Consider the following 18,564-nt stretch of genomic DNA (forward strand, 5'->3'; position numbering starts at 1 on the left):
ATATTTAAACAAAAATCACTTTCGAGCACACAGGATTTATTGAAAGGAAGTAAGCTGTACTGGGAGAAGCCAGAGAGCGGCTTTTTCATCTTGCTTTTATTCTCCATTAGGCTGATTTATTTTTCCGAAACTCTGCCACGGGGACATAAATTTTTATTTATCATCAACCGTCAAACGTCCAACGTGCTGCATAAAGCCCGGGTGAAAACATAATAGTGACAATTTAGTTATAAAAATACACACCGCGCTCGGTTCGAGTTTCTGATCCGAGCTGGGGATAAAATATGTACGTGTCCCATCGGTGGCATCACTGGAAATAACAAAAAATACAGTACAACGCTAATAAGTGGTACACGCGCCGATGCTTTCGAATTCTCTACTGGTTTGAAGCAGCGTTCCGCATGTCCTTCACAGCTATAACTCAGGTGCCAAAAACATCCCGACTCCACCTCCTCGTCCAGAGCTGGGACCAAGTTAAAACACCAGAAAACTATTGAGGATTAATGAAAATAAAACCCGTAACAGGCGAACCGGTCGTGGGCAACAGCTCCACATAAACTAACAAAGGTGCATAAATACCACCCGGTATCGTAAATAAACAAAAAGACAAATAAATATCTAAATTGCGAAACAATAAACCTGCACTAAAAACACTATGCCCCCTTTTAGGAACCGAGTGTCGCGGCGGTGGCTCTGTATTTTGGACCAGCAACATATAGCTATGGAATTAAAAAAAAAAGGAATATTGTTGGAGACTCGACGAATTGAGCGATGTTGTTTTGATACCCCGTATACTGCTGCACCCTGGACTTACCCATGCCTGTTGCCATAATTGCGTGGCGTTCGATTGTCATGCCGAGTAGCATTCGGTGTTGAACCGATTGTTTACCGTTGTCCAGTGTGTTTCTGGACCGAGAACAACTCGAGCCGGGACAGATGAAAATTCACAACCCACACACACACACACACACACACACGGTTGACCAAATATTTCACATCTCCCGTTGGGTTGAAGTTGGCGAAGCACTTTTTATAAACGAGCTTTATGCTTTGCGCATTGTTGAAACATTTTTCGGCTCTCTTTCGATGCTTTTTATTACTTTTTTGAACCCTTCAGCAGTGGCGATGCCTGGACAAGCAAAGGATACGGGGTTGATCCGTGCAGAGAAAATAGTGGTTGGTTTCGATGATGCTTCTGTCGTCTGCTGTCGGTGTGTTATGTTGTCTTTGCTACTGCCGGGACAGGGCACACTCGCGCTCACATCGGTGATGTATTATTTTATTGGATGATATTTATTTTCATTTCCAGCGGCACAAACAAACTCCACTAACACACACATACACATACACGATACATAAACAGAACGTAAAATGCGAGCGCACATTGGTTGAATATTTGTTTAACACTGCATCAACTCACTTTTAGGCCAACAGAATTACAATTTCACGTTGTGCAGCATTTAATTTCACTTGGCGAACAATTTCTGCGATGAATATTATGCTATAAACAGATAAACCGGTTTTCGGTTATTTCGTTATTTGTAAAATTTAAACTGATCGTTCACATTATCCAATCAATCGAGCGGTGAGCGGTGAAATATTTCTCACTTAAACTACTCATCCATCTCACGGTAGAAGATCATGGTGAGCAGATCAGTGTGCGTGTGAGAGGAGTAGCACTATCAAATTACAGAGACTTTCAGGTAATAAAACAAGTATCTCCATGGTAATGTGCGTATTACGATGTAACAACTATGAGGCGTAGATTGCTTAGATTTTGTTTTATTTCAATATCGCTTTTTGTTATAATCATCCGGACACTTGTTTTATGGATTGCAAACCACTGTATTGAGCCTTGAATTATCAATATTAAAAGGATAAAGCTACATATTAAAGATCGACTTTGAATAAAATCGTCAAAAGCCACTTTGCACACACACAACATACCAACAGCAACAATACACCGCAGGGTTAACTGTTGCGAAAACCATGCGGTGGAAGGTTTAAATGCGTTCGCTTCCAGTATTGGTCAACTGTATTGGTACATTGCCGTTTGTTCGCCTTAGTGCGCATTCATCTCCAACATTTCGCTACATTATTCACAATGCTGCTTGTCCCCATAGTGCCCCTTACCCCACATCGCCTCACACCGCCACCGCACTCCAGAAGGAAGGCACAGCACGTAAAATACAATTTACTTGCCGATACGTACAATATTAATGCCGGCCCGATACCGGTCGTCCCACAGAGCAATAGATTGCTGGGCGATAAGCCACCGAGAGCCAAAGAGACCAGAGCGCACATACATACACTGGCAATGCGCACTGCAAACCCCGTGAAGCGTTGAGCGAGTGAAGTGAGGGCAAGCGGTTTGCTCACGCCATTCTTCTCACACGGCGTAATGAGCGAGTCGCAGTGAGCTAACCGTGAGCTGATGTCGATTGTTATCGGCCATGGATCGATTTTCTGTCACCTTCCACCAACATCGTACATCCACCCACTGGTGCGCCGTGCACAATAACGCCATGATGATGACGGAACCGATGTTCGGGGGCTGGTCGGTTTGGGACGGTTCGCTATCTCACCATGGCCATGTATATATATTTGCCCATGTGCGGCAACTGATTTCGTCGTGCCGATAGCAGATTCTACGTCGCTCTGTGTGTGTTTATCACACAAACACCCCCACTCGCCCACTACAACGAACAACTGACCAACGAAAACTATAAACTGAGCCGCTAAGCTTCGCCTACCAAGTAAGCACAACGAATTCGCGCACTTTTTGAATATTTCGTTTTTGTTTAACGCACCGCTCTTTATTCACATCGGCAACACCCGGCAACGAGTTTGGATGCGTAAGATATAATAAAAATAAACACACACCGCTACATATACACACATAAACATTGCTCACAATCCACTTTATCAGCGACGGCACATCACACCGGGTGACATGCAGGTAGATCCTACGATAAGGCTCATCACAGTCGCGTTTGTCGTGGATGTTGACGTTCGCAAACGACGCAAGGCAAAACAATCACGCAAAACACAAGCACATACACACACACACATTTACAGTGGTTCCGCGCGTTCAAGCTGCATCAAACAATCCAAACACATGGATCACGACCGTCGAACACGGCACAGTAAAGCGCGCTGCTCGCCAAGTGCAGGTGCGGCTCTCTGGGAGAGTGAAACGTTACTGAGAAACGTTTGCCGCGTTCAACAGCGGCCATGCTTGCTTGGATTTCCAAAACCCCGCACGATAAACGTGCGATGTAAACAGAGCGGAAGAGAGCGAGCTAAAGGGCAAGTTTGCGAGAGATATCAGCTGCTTACGCTCAACCCAATCTCGCATGGCGAGCTGTTCTGTGAATAGAAGGACATTCCGGGGCCAAACAAAATGGGTGAGTCAGTGCGCGTTGGAGCGAGATGGTTGCTGGATGCAGGAAAGAGAGGGAAAGAAAAGGAAGAGAGCGAGAGAGGAAAAAAGTTTTTTTTTGGCTCTAGCGATACGAGTCTACATGAAAACAGAACCAAGCGTTCAGCAGTTCAATATCGAAGGATATACCAGGGGAAAAAAGTGTACTTCGAGACTGGACATTCGTATACGCGGAAAAGGATTTTCTCACCCTTTTTCCCCTTGCAGTATGATAAAGGTCAGCACCGGCAGGGCAGCTGATGTGTGCGGAACGATAAGCGTGATCACGACCGGGGACCGACACGTGCCGGTAGCAAACGGTTGCATACAGTTTAGCCAGGGGTTCGCCGCTTCCCCTCCAGATGCCACGGTGAGATCTTTTCCCCGACCGGTACACGCTTCACTGTCCGGTGACACGGCACGCGCATCTTTCGCGCGGACGTGTCACCGCACAAAGGCAGGACGCACCAGGATAGCATGCAAAGCCTTGCTAATCCCTCTCACCCCTTGAATGGGGTTGATGGATAAAGGACATACCACGGATGTGACTTTTCTAGCTAGCTAGATGAGATTAAATCAAATTCGTATCGAGAGTGGGGTAGAATGCCGCCACAACATTAGTAGGGAATTAACTTTATGTTTCAAATCCAATCAAAAGGTCGCCCAATCCGTACCCTTCCCGCATTGGCTTTGTTTGCCGGGTCGGTTGCCATTATTAGATCAGACGTTGGTGATAGGAATTCTTGCTTATCGCTCGGTAGCAGAGCACGGTGTTTCAATAGTTTGATATTGACTTTCCTAAGCAAAACAAAGGGTGGTTTGCAGAATTGCATTTGAAGGATTAATATTAGTTACACAGCCAACCTGGCCAGCAAAAGCTCTGCTCCGATGAAAGATACACGAAAACATCTTGTAATGAGTCATTTGGAGACATCGTGTTACATCCGCTTTCGGTGTTGTCAATCACGCCGACCCTGTGAGCAATCCTTTTAATGGTTTTAATCTTCGCCCTAAGTGGATCTTTATGAGTCATGCTAGAGAAGAACCGGAGGAGCAAGAACATGCGATAGGCAAACGAGAAGAAACGAAAAAACACAGACATCAAAACCTCATCTGGCGGTATTATCCCCTAAAATATGACATTCCAATGGTTCAAGTCTAGGTTGATAACAACATCGGAGAAGTACGACAGACTCAAATCAAATCATCTTTACGCTCCAAAAAAGGCTCTTTTGCTTATCGATCGTGTACATTTGTCTCCCGGTGTCTCGGAGCTTCGGTCCATAAGGATAAGGCACATTGTTGCAGACCCTGCCCAACCGGGTTCCCAACCAGACCCGGGGGTCTTACCGGGGCATGTGTATTGTCGTATTCTTTGAGTGAGTGGTTTTTCGTTTGTCTGCTCGATTCGCCTGTCTCGTTGCTTATCTAATGCCTGGCGACGAATGCTTGTGACCGACCGACCGACCGCCAGCCGGTAGGATAACGCAATACGCTGCCTTGCGGCTTTGGAACAGCAAAAGGCAGGACATACACATTAATGTTTAGAATATAGACACAGACGCACGAAAGGAGTACCGAGGGGCATTAAGTGTTATCTCCGCTCTTCGAATGGAGGATTTTTTGTTCCTCTTCGATGTGTGTGTGTCTTTCATTCTTTTGGTCCGTTCATTTGAAGACCGTCCTTGTGGAAGAGAAAACGCAACCCTGAGAAGGGTCGATCGGGTGAAGGAAGGGAAAAGAGAAGGGAGGACTGCCCCGCGCCAAAACGGCGCGAAGATGGATGGAACGAGGGAATGGATGAAATTGAAAGATTACTTAACACACTGCAGGAGGCGGCTGAGAGTGAGCATTTTGTCCCCGGCGAAGACCCGGCAAAGCATGGACGGAATGGTTTTGGATAAGGGAAAATAGCGTCGATCGCGAGCTGCTGATAAGTGCGTTCATCCAGCACACCTACAAACACACACACATACACTCGCGGTCTGGTCTGGGCCAGGTACGCACACCTGTTGCGACACTGAACAGAACGATCCGGCATGGTGAGAAGCGCATGAGAAGCGAGTGAGAAGGACCCATGTTCGCGGTGAGACGACGATGGCGATGCGAACTGACTGGAAGGCCTGATAACGATCAAGGTTAGCCATGAGAGAGCTGAATGAAAGAGACGAGATACAAAACAAAAAACTCGTTTCCAACGGGCCCGATACAAAGCGGACCAGTGAACAGAAGAGTCACACACATTAACACACACACACACTGGCACGAACGGTGATGCTGCCGTCGCTTGGGCATCGAAGCGGCACAACGGATCCGGCGGAAAACCCAGGGCAGACCTCAGGGAGTGAGTAAGCTCTGCCACATCTTCCAGCCCGCCACGTCTGGTCCGGAGTCCGTTTCCGAAACAAAAAAGCGTGTGCTCGTGCGGCAAAGCGGAGCGAGAGAACCCGGGCCCCGAAAAGACCGATCCGTGAGTGCTGATTAGATTTTATTTATCGATAAAATTTTTATACGCCCGGCCGCGCTAGGAGGAAATGGACCGAGATAGCTGGGACGAGATAAAGTGGAATGCGCCCGCGTTTTTTTTCTCTCTCTCTCTCTCAACCCGGCGCGAAGCTCTGGTTTTGGCTTTTGTTTGGTCTGCGGTTGGTGAGCAGATGAGGCATCGGGGTGGGTGGACGATAGTTATTTACTTCCCTTCTCCTACTCCTCCTGCCGGTGGGGGTGTGAATGGGTGGGGTTGAAGGAATGGAAATGGTTGGGTTGGAGTAAAAGCGATAAAAGCTGATGAACACATTCGCCTGCCAAGACGTGCAGCGTGCAGCGAAGCGCTCTCGCAATGGATCGTCTCCGAAGCGATTTGTGGACTGGTGTTGGCGAGTGCCTTTCGATGATTCAACAATAGTTGTTTGGATTAAGTTGAATATAAAACCCATAAGCTTGCTTGCTTGTAATGAGTTCCATTTGACATTTGACAAGCAGGACTTCGAGTTTGAGCTATTCGAGGACTCTGCGCAGTACTGTGTTCTTCACTCCACACAACAAGTTTAAAGATGTTTAAAACAATGTGCGATTTTGACTCAATCCAAGCAACCTACGTCTTCCACATGACGGCACTTGTTTTATGATCTGAGAAACACTGTTTTATTTTTGTTTACTTCATTTTGTTTAGCTTGACAGCTTATTAAACACTCATATGCACTCGATTAACAAGAACAAATCTGTCATCGGTTGCACCCGGTACGACACATGTATTTAACAGCGAATTAATATCGTACCCCCAAAGCACTAGTGCGGATCACTATGGAAACGCGCCGGACCGGGCATTAATGTGTGTGCTGTCATTTAATGCGAGCGGGAATGTACAAGCGCGAGTGGCTACAGGGAGGGTTGACAGAACGGGATGGAACTGTGTCGACCGGGGGCCGTCCGGCCGCCAGAATCGTGTCGCAAGATCGGAGATCTCGGTTGAAGTGGGGTCTTTTTTTTCGTACTACTATTATTTTCCTGTGTATTGTTGAGCCTCGAACCTCGCGTATCGATTCCAATCTCGTCTGCGCTTGTTCCGTGTGCACTAGGGGTGGCCCGACAACCTTTGTGGTGGAGTGTGCGGTGGGACAGCCGGGGACAGCGGGAGACCGGTTGGTCGGTGGATTCGAAAGATTGTAAAATCCGATTGTCATATCTAGATATTAAACGATGATGGACGGACGGATGGACGGACAAAGCGGACTGAGCGTGCTGGTAGCGATGGGAGATTCGTCCCGGTTTCTCGCTCTGTCCCGTGATCGTTCCCATCGATCGTGAAGTTGTTTTCGATCTGCGGATGAAGATGATGATGATGATGACGGTTTGCAGTTGACGAACGAAGCGATCGGGCGGGAGTGTGTGATGCATATGAAGCGATTAGAGAGTGGAAGAAAAAAAATAAAACTTTGGCAGGTTTGGCGATGGTTTACGCGAGATATCGAATCGAATCGGAGGAAATGTGTAGTTTCAGGAACGTTCGGAAGCAGAAGTTGGTTAACATGTTACGGCACATAAATTTTATTCAAAAGTGGGAAAGAGTATAGTAAATCTTACGAACAAATGTTTTGGTGATTGAAATTATGATATTTTAGCAAATAGTTAACAATTTATTAAAGTTATACAAAAGTTCAACAAAAAACATAGAAGAAAAATTCTGTGATATAAAACAATGTTGAACATAAAGGTAACAAATTAAATAAACTAAAGTAAAAATAGTAAATTAAACAGTTAGACAAAAAGCATTACTGGGAAGCACCAATAATTAGTGAGAAAACAGATAAAATAAACAACTTGAGTAGTTAACACACCAGAAAAGTAATCTCTTCTCTTTCACCCTTTCTCCCGTTCTCGCTCTATATTCTTGCTGTCAGTTTCTTCGAGGCGCACGTGTTAGATTTGGCAAATCGTTGACGGCCGGCACGTAGACGGCTGGCGTGAGTTTAATGGTGTCGAGAAGATTGACGGTGACGATTCACTCCGGCGTACGCTTAGCTCCGTGTGTTTGGCTGGTAAGTGTGCATCAGTGCGAAGCGATAGAGCAAAATGGGGAAAGCAAACAGAGGAGCAAGAGCAAGACAGACAAACCATCGGACATTGCGTGCTGATCGCGTGTGTGAGCGCGGACAAGCGCGCGCGCGCGTGCTCATCACAATTCAGCAACACCAAAACAGCATGCTGTTGGCGCGGTTTCAAAGTTTCCAAAAAGGGAAAATGTAAAGCAAAACGGGTTTTGGGTGGTTGCTTTTGCCTTCGAGACATCGGGTGGAGACGGTCGGGTGTTGAGAGGGTGGTTAATGAAAGCGTGCGTTTAACAAGAAGCATGGCCAACAAAACAAAACAAAAAACCTGAAGCGAAAACCCCATTGGCACCTTAATTAATGAGGAGCTGATGCTCCGCTGCACGAGCGTGTGTGACTTTTTGGCTCGATCGTCTCGCATACCGGTGTCGTGCTAACGTGTGGATGATGGACAATGCAGGCGAAGAAAATTTTATTCACCAGATAAATTAATTAAAATTGAGGCCATGCTGACAAAGGTGTCAATAAACTAAATGTTGTTAACAATATTTCTTATTCAGTGTAGCAATTAAGCTAAAAGTAAATTATTCAAGTCAGCTTTAGCATTGGGATTAAAGTAAAAATTAAATGATTTTTACTTATTTAAACCTAATTCCTTTACTATACATATACTGACACTTCATCCTGAAGCACTTCTCACACTAATACAAGCATCTTTGTTGCAAATTCCAGGACAAGAGGGAAGCATCGGTGCGATAAAATCAACGCAGCGGAGTGCAATCCTTGGTGTGCGAGCTGAGCTGGCAAGGTACGAAACCAAAGTCGAATCATCCCTCATTGCTGCCTTCTACCTGCTCGTTATCGAAACCGTTCAATATCGTATTTCACTCGAAACCCCTCGAAACACAGGGCAGGATACGGGGAGGGAGTTGACCTTTCCAGAGGGTAAGTTTAGCAGGCGGAAGGAGAATAATTTTCTTTCGTTTTTTCGTCTGCCTTTTTTCGTAGGAGGATGGCATGTCTGCAGCGTGCAGCCAAAAACTTCAGCCGAATGGAGCGACGAAAGATCGCGATAAGCGTGCGTCCGTTGTGTGTTCCCCACACAAGCTGTGAGTCCCCCTTTTCGCTCAGGCATTCGCCGAGATAATCGAATCCTTGTGTCCACCCCGAACTGTGAGAGTTGTTGGCGTCTGACCGAGGCCCAGTCCTAGGTATCCGATAATTGACGCTCGCAAAATGGATGCCCGGTTCAGTGCTGATAGGGAGATTTGTTCGTTATCGGGACGATGGACCAAGTTGAAAGAAGCTGGATAGACGGTTGGCATTGTGGGTCGATCGATCGGTCTCGTCCTTATCGAGCTTGTCCGATCGACCGTAAAAGCTATACAGCGGGGTCATGTTTCGGATGCTTTTCGGAAAGGATCGTTCCTCAATCGATGTCGTCCAATTTGAGGAATTGGCAGAATCTCCCTTAACCAAAAAAACCAGATTGCAGTTTACGGGTAGGAGGACGCATTGAGTGTGCCAAAATGCAATACACAATCGAATATGATGCACCTGTGAGTGTGTGTGTGTAGGAAGTGGCCGACTATCATAAGCCATCAATCAGAAGCCACGGGGTAGAATCACGCACTCCTCCATCCGTATGTAGTCCTTCGTTTAGTTTGAGTGCTTCAAAGTAGGAAAGAGCGAACAGCATAGTGGTAGGATATCATTTGTTTTGGGCAACACTCCCTGGAGCAACACTCTCTACCGTCAATGCCTGTGTTCCGTGGCGTACCATGTCTGGATAGTCCAAAACGCCCGAACGTCCGCCCGCGAGAAATCGACGAGGAAGCGATGAGGAATGGATCGAAAGATCGAAAGCAACCGATAAGCCAAGGCAAAAAGAGGTTCTTATCTGGCTTTTTGGAGCGAGCACCCATTCGTCTGGCGTCTCCATCCGACCTGATACGGGACGGTGGAAAAGTTCGTCCTTCGCATGGGGAGCTTTGTTTGTTGCGAGACGACCACCGCCACCACTAACCATTCTGTTGACGCAGCGTTCGTTCGCTTCCCTGGTCGCTCTCCCCATACACGCACACACCGACTGACCTGGATCCTGATTGATGGAAACTGATAACGATATTATTATATTTTACAACGTAGATACCGGAACGAGGAAGGCGTCGAGTGATGGTGGATTGGGGAGTCACTGGAGTCTCTGGTCGAGTCCACCAGAGTGCCGCTGATTACCGCTACAAATGGCGATGGCGAATCGGCGATAGAGAAATGCGACCCGGTCCCATACACACCGAGCCAACCTGCGCTGAAACTTTGCGATCAGTGCTGCCTGATAAGGACGCAAGGACTCTTCCTCTCCATTCCGACCCTTTTCAAGGTCCGTCCCGTCCTGTTTAGTATGCCAGGATGGAATGTGAACCGTGACCGTGGTGGGATTTCGCTGCATCGAAGCGTCCGTGACGTTCACGAGCACGAGCACAGCACCTGCAACACAGGGACACATCGTTGCGTTCGCTTATCGCGCCTGGAAAACTCTTCCGTCTGGGAAATGTCCGACTCGTGGCCAGGACTAACGGAACAGTAATGGCCAAACGACGATGGCGACGTCCCTTGATAAGATCAAAATTCATGCATCAAACGAACCCAACCTCCGTACATTGGTCGCTCCAGACAGGGATCCATCTCGACTCTTCTCACTTCCTGCTCACTCGATCTCACCCACGAGAGCACGTCGCACCGTAGACTCGCTATCTATCTGTTTCCACATCGTAGTTTAGCTTTCCTTGATGCCCCAAGATCCTCCGCCATGATTCGTTTGGATCCGAGGCCGTGGAAAAAGCATCTCCACCTGCGTTCTTATCCTCGCCATGATAAATCGTACCATCGAACACACCAACGAACAGGCAACAGCGTCTTATCGTTCGGTCGGTCGGTTCACTATCTGCCTCGGTTGGGACACCGGGTTTTTTGCCGTTGGTTCGCTTCTTTCGCCAAACGTGCTGGGGAGTTTTTCCTTCTTATCAACTTTCCCTATCTAGTGCCGTTGTTGGTCCTGTTGGTTGTCGTGTCGATTTCTTTTTTCGTTATCTGTTCGCTACGGCTTTTTTGGTTTTCTTTTTCTCTGAGTGAGTTAACTTTTCTACTTGGACTGTTCGCGTCGTCGTCCTTTTCTAGCTCATTTTTCTTTCCATTTGTCTCGCTCTTGCTTTCGCGCTGTAATGGCTTCTTTACGCGCTGCGTGTCTCAGAGCGTTCGATCGTGGCACGGTGGAAAACAGTTCCTTATCGCGCTCGGTGTAGGGAAAACCCATTTTCCTCGCTGTCCACAGTCTTATCGCACGTTCGTCGTTCGCTCGAACCGCACCACCGAGAAGACTACGTTGGTTGTTATCTTTTCATCTTCTACCCCCTTTCCCACTTTCTCTCTCTTTGTCTCCCTTGTCCCTCCCATGGCAAGGATATTCACCTGTCTTTGAGCAACGGAACGCAAGGAAATGGTTCGTTCTTCCACGATTCGGCCATCGTAAGCCAAGTGCTGCACGATTCGCGCACTATCGCATCGGGGCTATCTCGCCGCCTTCAAACCGACCCATCCACCGCCCGTATCGCATCCTATCGATTGCCTGTAGTCACCCATTCGTAGCTACACTTTCTTTCTCTCTCTCTCCTGCTCTGTCTGCTTCCTTTTCTGTCCTTCCAGCGATGATCCTCATTCATCTTTTTCTTACCGGACTAAAATCGGCGAACTGAATGCCGATCGTCGACTGTAGATAGGCGCACGAGGCAAAAGCGTATCGTTCCAACGAGGGTGGTCGAAGCGATATATCCTTCCAACGAACGTACCGACCGACCAACCACGGGCAAACTAACTCACACACACACACACACACACACACACACACACACACACCAAGGACACACGCATTTCGATGCGGAAGTGAGGCAAGATAAGCCGGCCGATGCATTTGGGAGCGATTCAATACATTTCCGTCTGTTCGGCGGGTAGATAAGGAAACCATTTTGCACGATAGTGGGGACCTCCGGTGGGTGGGATGGAGCAGGAGTGGGTGAGGGGACGAGCAGGACGGAATGGTAGATGTGAGGTGGAGATTGCTGAATGAATGGAAAATGTGAGATAAAAACCCATTCTTCGTTCTGTTCTGCATATCAAGCAATATTCGGTTGTAAATTTTAGCAGGGGCTTTTTTTCGTGTTCTATGCATTTGCGCGTTTGTTTTTTGATTGTTTTAAGGGTTGTTCTTAAGGTTGTTGATTGTATTAAAGTAGAATGACTTTTTTATTGACTTCGTAATTTTTTAAGTATTTGTAGACATGTAGCAACATTTATGGGATTTGATGATTTGATTGAGAATATGTTTAATTATGTTTCTTTAATTAAATTTCATTATAATTTGATTAGTTAATTTCATTTTTCAATGATTCGTTATCTCACTTTGGAGGTACAACGAAATAAACATCGAAAGAGACAAATTGGGTTTTTTTCCTCCTCTTTTCCACTCATAACAAATACGTTAAAGTAATCTTATGAGACGTTTCGTTTAATGGCAATGTTCATGAACTGTGAACGTCATAAATTTGTAAAAAAAGACAGTGAAATCTGAAGGTAAAGACCATTTTCATTTGTTTCGGTCTTTATGTGTCCTTCCAATCTTTTATCCCTATCGCACGCTTTCAATCACGTTCGAATGCTTGAGATCAAAATCACTTCACTTCAACGCAACGGAACAAAACAGAATCCTTGTGGAGCTTCTTATGTGTGTGTGTCGTAGTGAATTTACACCAGCGGCATGATTTCTTCTGCTAAGGTAAGAGCCACATTCGCCCGTAATCTGATGAATGGTTTTTCCTTCATTCCAGGCATCTCGCCATTCGCGCGGCAAAGGAGCGGTGGATTAAGATTTTGCCGCTATCCTTCGTCCAACGCTGCTTATCAGCGAGGAAACGAACACACTCATCCTTGGCGTCAGATGGGACGGGCTGGGCGTCGTTTGTTTACGTTTTCCTCGTGGATGAGGATACGATCGGGCAACAACACTTCCCGCGAGCATCCACCCGACGACACAGCGATGGAAAGGACATTGATAAGGAACAGCAGCAATCCTGTTCCATAGTTCCACACACACATGCACACACACATGCACACGCTTTATAGATTGGTCGAATGATGAAGCTGGCGCGTGGAAGATAAGATGTCCTTGGTGGGGTAGATGACGGGAAAGGGGGTTCGGGGTGGGTTGAGCTCGACTAAAACATGGTCGCGATGTGGCGTTGGTCGTGCTGTGCTGAACACGCCACTTCTGTTGCTGTGCGATTGCTGATACGGAAAAGCGATATAATGTTATTAAGAGGCTATCAAAACAAACCACATACAAATACACACATACAGCCGCGCGATGGCCTTACCCTTTCGCCGTTGCCATGACGGTAGAAGAGCCTCAAAAGCCGACCAAATACCGCAAGTCCTTCGAAGGGAAAGCGGCAGCACAAAGACAACAGCAACGATTGAGCGGAGGAACGGACCGATAACGAACTCCGGAAGAGCGGGTTGGTGGAGAGGAGCCGTGTGTGACCATGTGTGTTGGAAAACGTCTTGCCCTCCGTGAGTGTGTTGGGGTGTGAAGGAAAAGTTGGAAAAGTTTTCCTTTCTCAACTTACATGATGGTGGGAGATGGTAGCAGGGGTGAAGAAACTACACGGGAGAGAGACTAGACAGTGGGACAGGAATTAGCATGTGGAAGTATGACGGGGATGAGATGGTGTGGAAGTGTGTGTGTTATATCGCACATGTACAGACCATTAACGGTGTAGCGTGGTGTCATAAAACTGGTTGGGTATAGGATTTATGGCGAAATTATTTTAATTAGCAAGCGGCTCAGTCTCACACATTCGATTGAGGCGAGATCGAGATGGTTAAGAGAGAATGTTCATTATGCCAATAATTCTACCAGTGTAATTCGTTCAGCAAAAGTTCGATAAGTTTTGAAACCATTGGATAATCTTTCCCCATGAGTGTTTTTTTAGAAAAAATGAGGTTTCTGAAGAATTAAAATTTTTGGTCCCATATGTGTGGAAGGACGATGGAGCATCCGTTACAATGATGAGCTACGAGATAAATCGATGGACTGCTCATGCCATGAGAATGATACCAGAAGACCCAGCACTTTTGGACCGTCCACATACATAGACATAAAAAGCTTGGAAAGCCCGAATTGAGATGCAAAGATGGCGTTGTTGCCATTCCAAGGCAGGCAAGGGCTCTAGACCGTGTGCGGTTATAAGGGTGAAAAATAAATAAGTAAGTAAGTAAGTAAGCCGCTTTTAGTGTCTTTTTGATTGATATATGTCGGACATAGATATGACTAAAATAACATAAAACTTTATTTTGCAAACCTATTCTTTCCGTGAAGATTAGTAGATTCTTGAGATACTTCCTACAAAAAAAAAAAACAGGTTAAAGAAAGACGAGCTAGGCTCATAAATTGATGGTGAGAATAGCTGGACTAATTGCTTTGTTAGGGTAGATTGGATGGGGTTTCAAAACTATTATAGTGAAGAATTGCATTTAATATGAGTCATAAGCAGCAATAAAGGGGTGGTTCGGTAGTAGCTGCGATAGTGGTGCCGGTCTTCACACGAAAGGACCGGGGTTCAAGACCCATCTGGGTCGTTCTCCCATAGTGAGGACTGACTATCCAACTATGTGGTATCAATAAAGTCTAGTAAGCCAAAAATGGCAGACATGACCTAAAGAAGTAGCAATGCAGCCAGAAGGAGGTGTGGTTTGTGAGGAATAAAAAATAAGTCATTAATTGCTTTAAATCTATAATCGAGTATTAAAGTATTTGAAGTTTGTGTTGGGAATCATTTTACAAAACTTCCACTTGACTTGATTCTTCTGTTTACAAAAACTGGATACAGATTATCATGATTAAGTCCACCATAAGCGTCATACTAACTACCAATTCAAACGAATTGAATGTAAATAAAAATCAGCCATTAGAAAACAATGATTACAAATGAGCTGGTGTCACAAAACGTGCCTGTTCAACCTGTCTATCTTTACACCATCGGAGACATCGGGACAACCGCCAATACCACCAACAGTCGTGCCAGTTTGAGCTGATCGGCTCGTCGTCGTCATCGTCCGAAAGAGGGATCATTCACGTACCGGGCTCATCACTAAACGCTGTCGGTCGTATCCTTCGCGATGCCGAAAAAGAATTCCAACCCATTTCCGACACCCATTAGCAGACGAGGCACGACTCGCTAGTGTTGACGCTCTTGTCTGGGTGTGTTTGTGTGTGTGACAGTGTTGGCATCGTTTCACACAGCTGTCCGAACGACAAAACGTCCTTCCGGCATGTTGCTTACCGTTGTCGGGAGTCCCTTTCAAGGTGAATCCATTCGGATACCTTTTTCGCTCGACGAGCGCAGACGACGCAGCGGCAGAAGGTGGTGGTAAGGAAGCGATAATCTTCTCAAATGGATCAAATTTAATTTCCGTTTCATTCTCCGACACTTGCCCACGTGGCCAGGCAAACGGGCTCGTGAGTGATATGGTGTGAGTGACGGTAGATTGTTTGGGAATGTGTTTTTGCCAAAAACGCCCAGATAGGGAAAGGACACTTCTCTGATGGACTCTGATCGTTCCTTGCAGGATGCAGGACCACCTGAGCAGTAGATAAAGCTCATCACGAGCATGTAACACTTTACTTCCCAGCATCCTGTGAGTGTGGGTTTTTTTTTCGGTTACATTCTATTTGTGTGAGTGTGTATTCGCGTGTTTTATCTCACTTACACCGTGCTTGACTGGCAGTTAAAACTGGCAACCCTCGCTCAACCCATCAACCACGGGACGATGCAGCGGGCATAAACACATTCATGGCTCACTGTTTGCCAGGGACAAAGCGATCCCTCCGGACTTTGGCACAAAGAGGAAAAGGGAACGGGGGCAGGCCGAAGAGTGGTCATAAAAAATGATAAACGAATGATATTTTACATCATATCGTGCACCTTTTTTAATCCTCTCATTTTCCATCATCAGCATCATCGTCGCCATCACAATCGCGATGCGGCGTGCGAACGAACAGGGAAGCGTTTGGTAGGGAGGGCAGACGGATCAAGCGCTGGTATCGTTCATTTCCTGTTTTGTAGAGGCAAGGCGGTGGGTCGGAAGAAGGAGGAAAGGACACGAATGGCGATAAGAGTTTTAAAATCGTACCTTTCGGACATTGGACACCGTAGCAGCGAGATACTACTAATCGTGAAAATGGTAAATAAAACGACATCTTAATGATCGTCTCTAGCAGCAACCAGCCTTGCCGTGCGTCCTGCGACTTCGAGATGTCCTTTTTCCTAATGTCCTTAGAGGTCACCCTTATGCGTTCGCTATAAAACGCCGGAAAATTAAAGACAGTTTTTTTTGGGTTAAGGTGAAGAAAACCCGGGAAATAAAAGTTTGACCTACGCGGCTGTTCTGTCATGGGAGGAAAATGAACATAAACGGTGGCAATGAAGCGTTTGCAATTAAAACGAGCAGCGATGTTTTTTTAAAAGGGAGTTTTCATCTCCATTTTTGAAGGTGCAGTGGCGATTAAATAAGAACATTTGGTCACCTTGAGCCGTACACACGAAGAACCTTTAGTTTTGGTGCTTTTTTCTGTTCTCGAAAGATTATCACCATTCGCCATTAGTTGGCATAAAACTCCAAGGCACTAAAAGGCAACAAATGAACTGAAAAGTGTAGGATAACCAAATGAAGGAAAAACAGGACGCGTTGAACGACAGGAAGGAATTAAAAGACGCACAATCGCTCCCGTCATGATTTCCCCAATCTAAATAAGCAAATTGTCCCCGGCATTTGGCATGCTAATCGGTGAAATCTGTCTTAATGGCTCGTTCTGGTTGGAGGGAGGGACGGTTCAGATTAGGAGCTTCTAAGATGGGAAAAAAAAATATTCTTGCGGTATTTAATTAATTTACCATGACTAACTAGAAGCTGATGGTACTTTTATAGGAATAAGATTGCTTTTTAAATGAATCCTGAATCAGTGTAAGTAATATGTAGAGTAAAGCTTCATTGAACATTCTTGCAACAAACTCATTTTCTCAACCGGGTCAATCTACTTGAGATCGGCACCTAATCTTTATCGCATCCAGTCCACTTGGAATTCACTTTCTTATCCGGTAAAATATCCGCTTCCCTTTACCAGACATCGTAAAACTGGTAACCCTTCATCGAAACATGTAACGCTCCTTGCTTAGAACCCAACCGAATCAGCATAATCTCCCAAATCTTCCCCAAAAGCCGGATTTTATCCCGTCCCCCACAGCGTAATGACCAATGGAGATGCTTTTAAAAATCCGTAAAAAACTTTATCAACCCTTTTCCAGTCCCACAGGCATCCAAAATACTGTCACGGTGCGGGGAAAAGCGGCGAGACAAACCGCTTCACGCCCATCAAAAGCATCGCGAACACAAACTGCTGACAATGCGTGACTGTTTAGTGTCGCGAAAAATCGCGAATAATCACACTTTGAGGGTGGTTGGCAGGATGTATAGGATACGAGAAAGGCCCGGGAACACACTATCAGTGCTAGGGGATCGGATTTATTTAAACCGGGACCAGCATCAACTTTAACGCCGAAGTATGAACCTCATCTCGAAATCTCCATCATAATCCCGCTGTAAAATTAGATATTGGAATGAGAGTAAAAGCTGCCCAAAGTGAGGTGAGAGTTTTCACTCCCTCATAGCAGCGCTTGGTAGATGTCGAGAAAAGTTCCAATGAGAAGGAAACGCAGGGTAAAAAACACGATCTCTGTTAAAATTTCCTTCTCATGGAGGCGCCTGGTCGCCCGTGATCGATGGCCAGCTGCAGTCTGACGTTTGTCGTTTCGTATGACAATTGTAAACTGCATCAGCACCAGCGAATACAAGAGCGGGGCCGATGCCATTGGCAGACGTTATCAGCGGCACAATGCGGATAAGCGAGCACTGACGGACTGACTGACAACTGCCGATTTCAGGAAAAGGAAGGCACACGGCAAGAAAAAAGAAGCGAGTTTTCATTTGATTAGAAATGCAACCAGCATTGTGCAACCAGTGCGCGGACAGGGTTGGGATATCGATGCATTGACAGGGAAAAAACCCGGGGAAATCATACCAAAAGCGAATCAGCAGGACGAAAGTCACACGAGACGGAGACTAAAAAATGCTCCGGGATGGGAACAAACATGTCCACATCCATCCATTGCCATTCTGGCCGGATGTCTAATCTCGCAAACGTCAACCGAGACAACCGGTGGAACTATGGCCGTGTTCGTCAACACCGAGGAAAGGTGAATGCATGAGATGGGAAAACCCGGGGAAGAGGAAGCGCGGTGACATTCGATAGCGATAAGCCCGTTACCGATAGAGTCCAACTGTCGAAAAGAGTTTGACGTAGGGAATTCTGTGTTTGGTCGCTTCTGGTATTTTTTTTTTCGCGGTGATCTTTACACGGCTGGAATCCATCATGCTTCTCGCGAGACCCCGTTCCCGGGGTGCTTATTGATTTGATGCACTCACACG

The 18,564-nt window shown here is 46.2% G+C and overlaps 1 protein-coding gene across 11 annotated transcripts in view; it reads right to left on the reverse strand.

Annotated features, from left to right (window-relative positions):
• The window catches only part of LOC118513315 (zinc finger protein ush), a 219,569-nt gene that overhangs the window by 64,226 nt on the left and 136,779 nt on the right, over positions 1-18,564 (reverse strand). The window contains exons 1-2 of one of the 11 annotated variants that reach the window (XM_036058909.1): positions 3,077-3,211; positions 815-1,501 (exon numbers count right to left, since the gene is read on the reverse strand). The exons of 2 other annotated variants lie outside the window; for them this stretch is intronic. In XM_036058909.1, the coding sequence (XP_035914802.1) occupies positions 815-866 (52 nt within the window). In that variant the 5' untranslated portion in view covers positions 867-1,501; positions 3,077-3,211. Of the gene's footprint in view, positions 1-814; positions 1,502-2,212; positions 2,282-2,753; positions 2,773-2,810; positions 2,830-2,883; positions 3,212-18,564 lie in introns of those variants that run through there. 8 more of the 11 variants (XM_036058910.1, XM_036058907.1, XM_036058904.1 and 5 more) reach the window with 8 other exon arrangements.

This window comes from Anopheles stephensi, chromosome 3, assembly GCF_013141755.1.
Source record: "Anopheles stephensi strain Indian chromosome 3, UCI_ANSTEP_V1.0, whole genome shotgun sequence".
Lineage (NCBI taxonomy): Eukaryota > Metazoa > Arthropoda > Insecta > Diptera > Culicidae > Anopheles > Anopheles stephensi.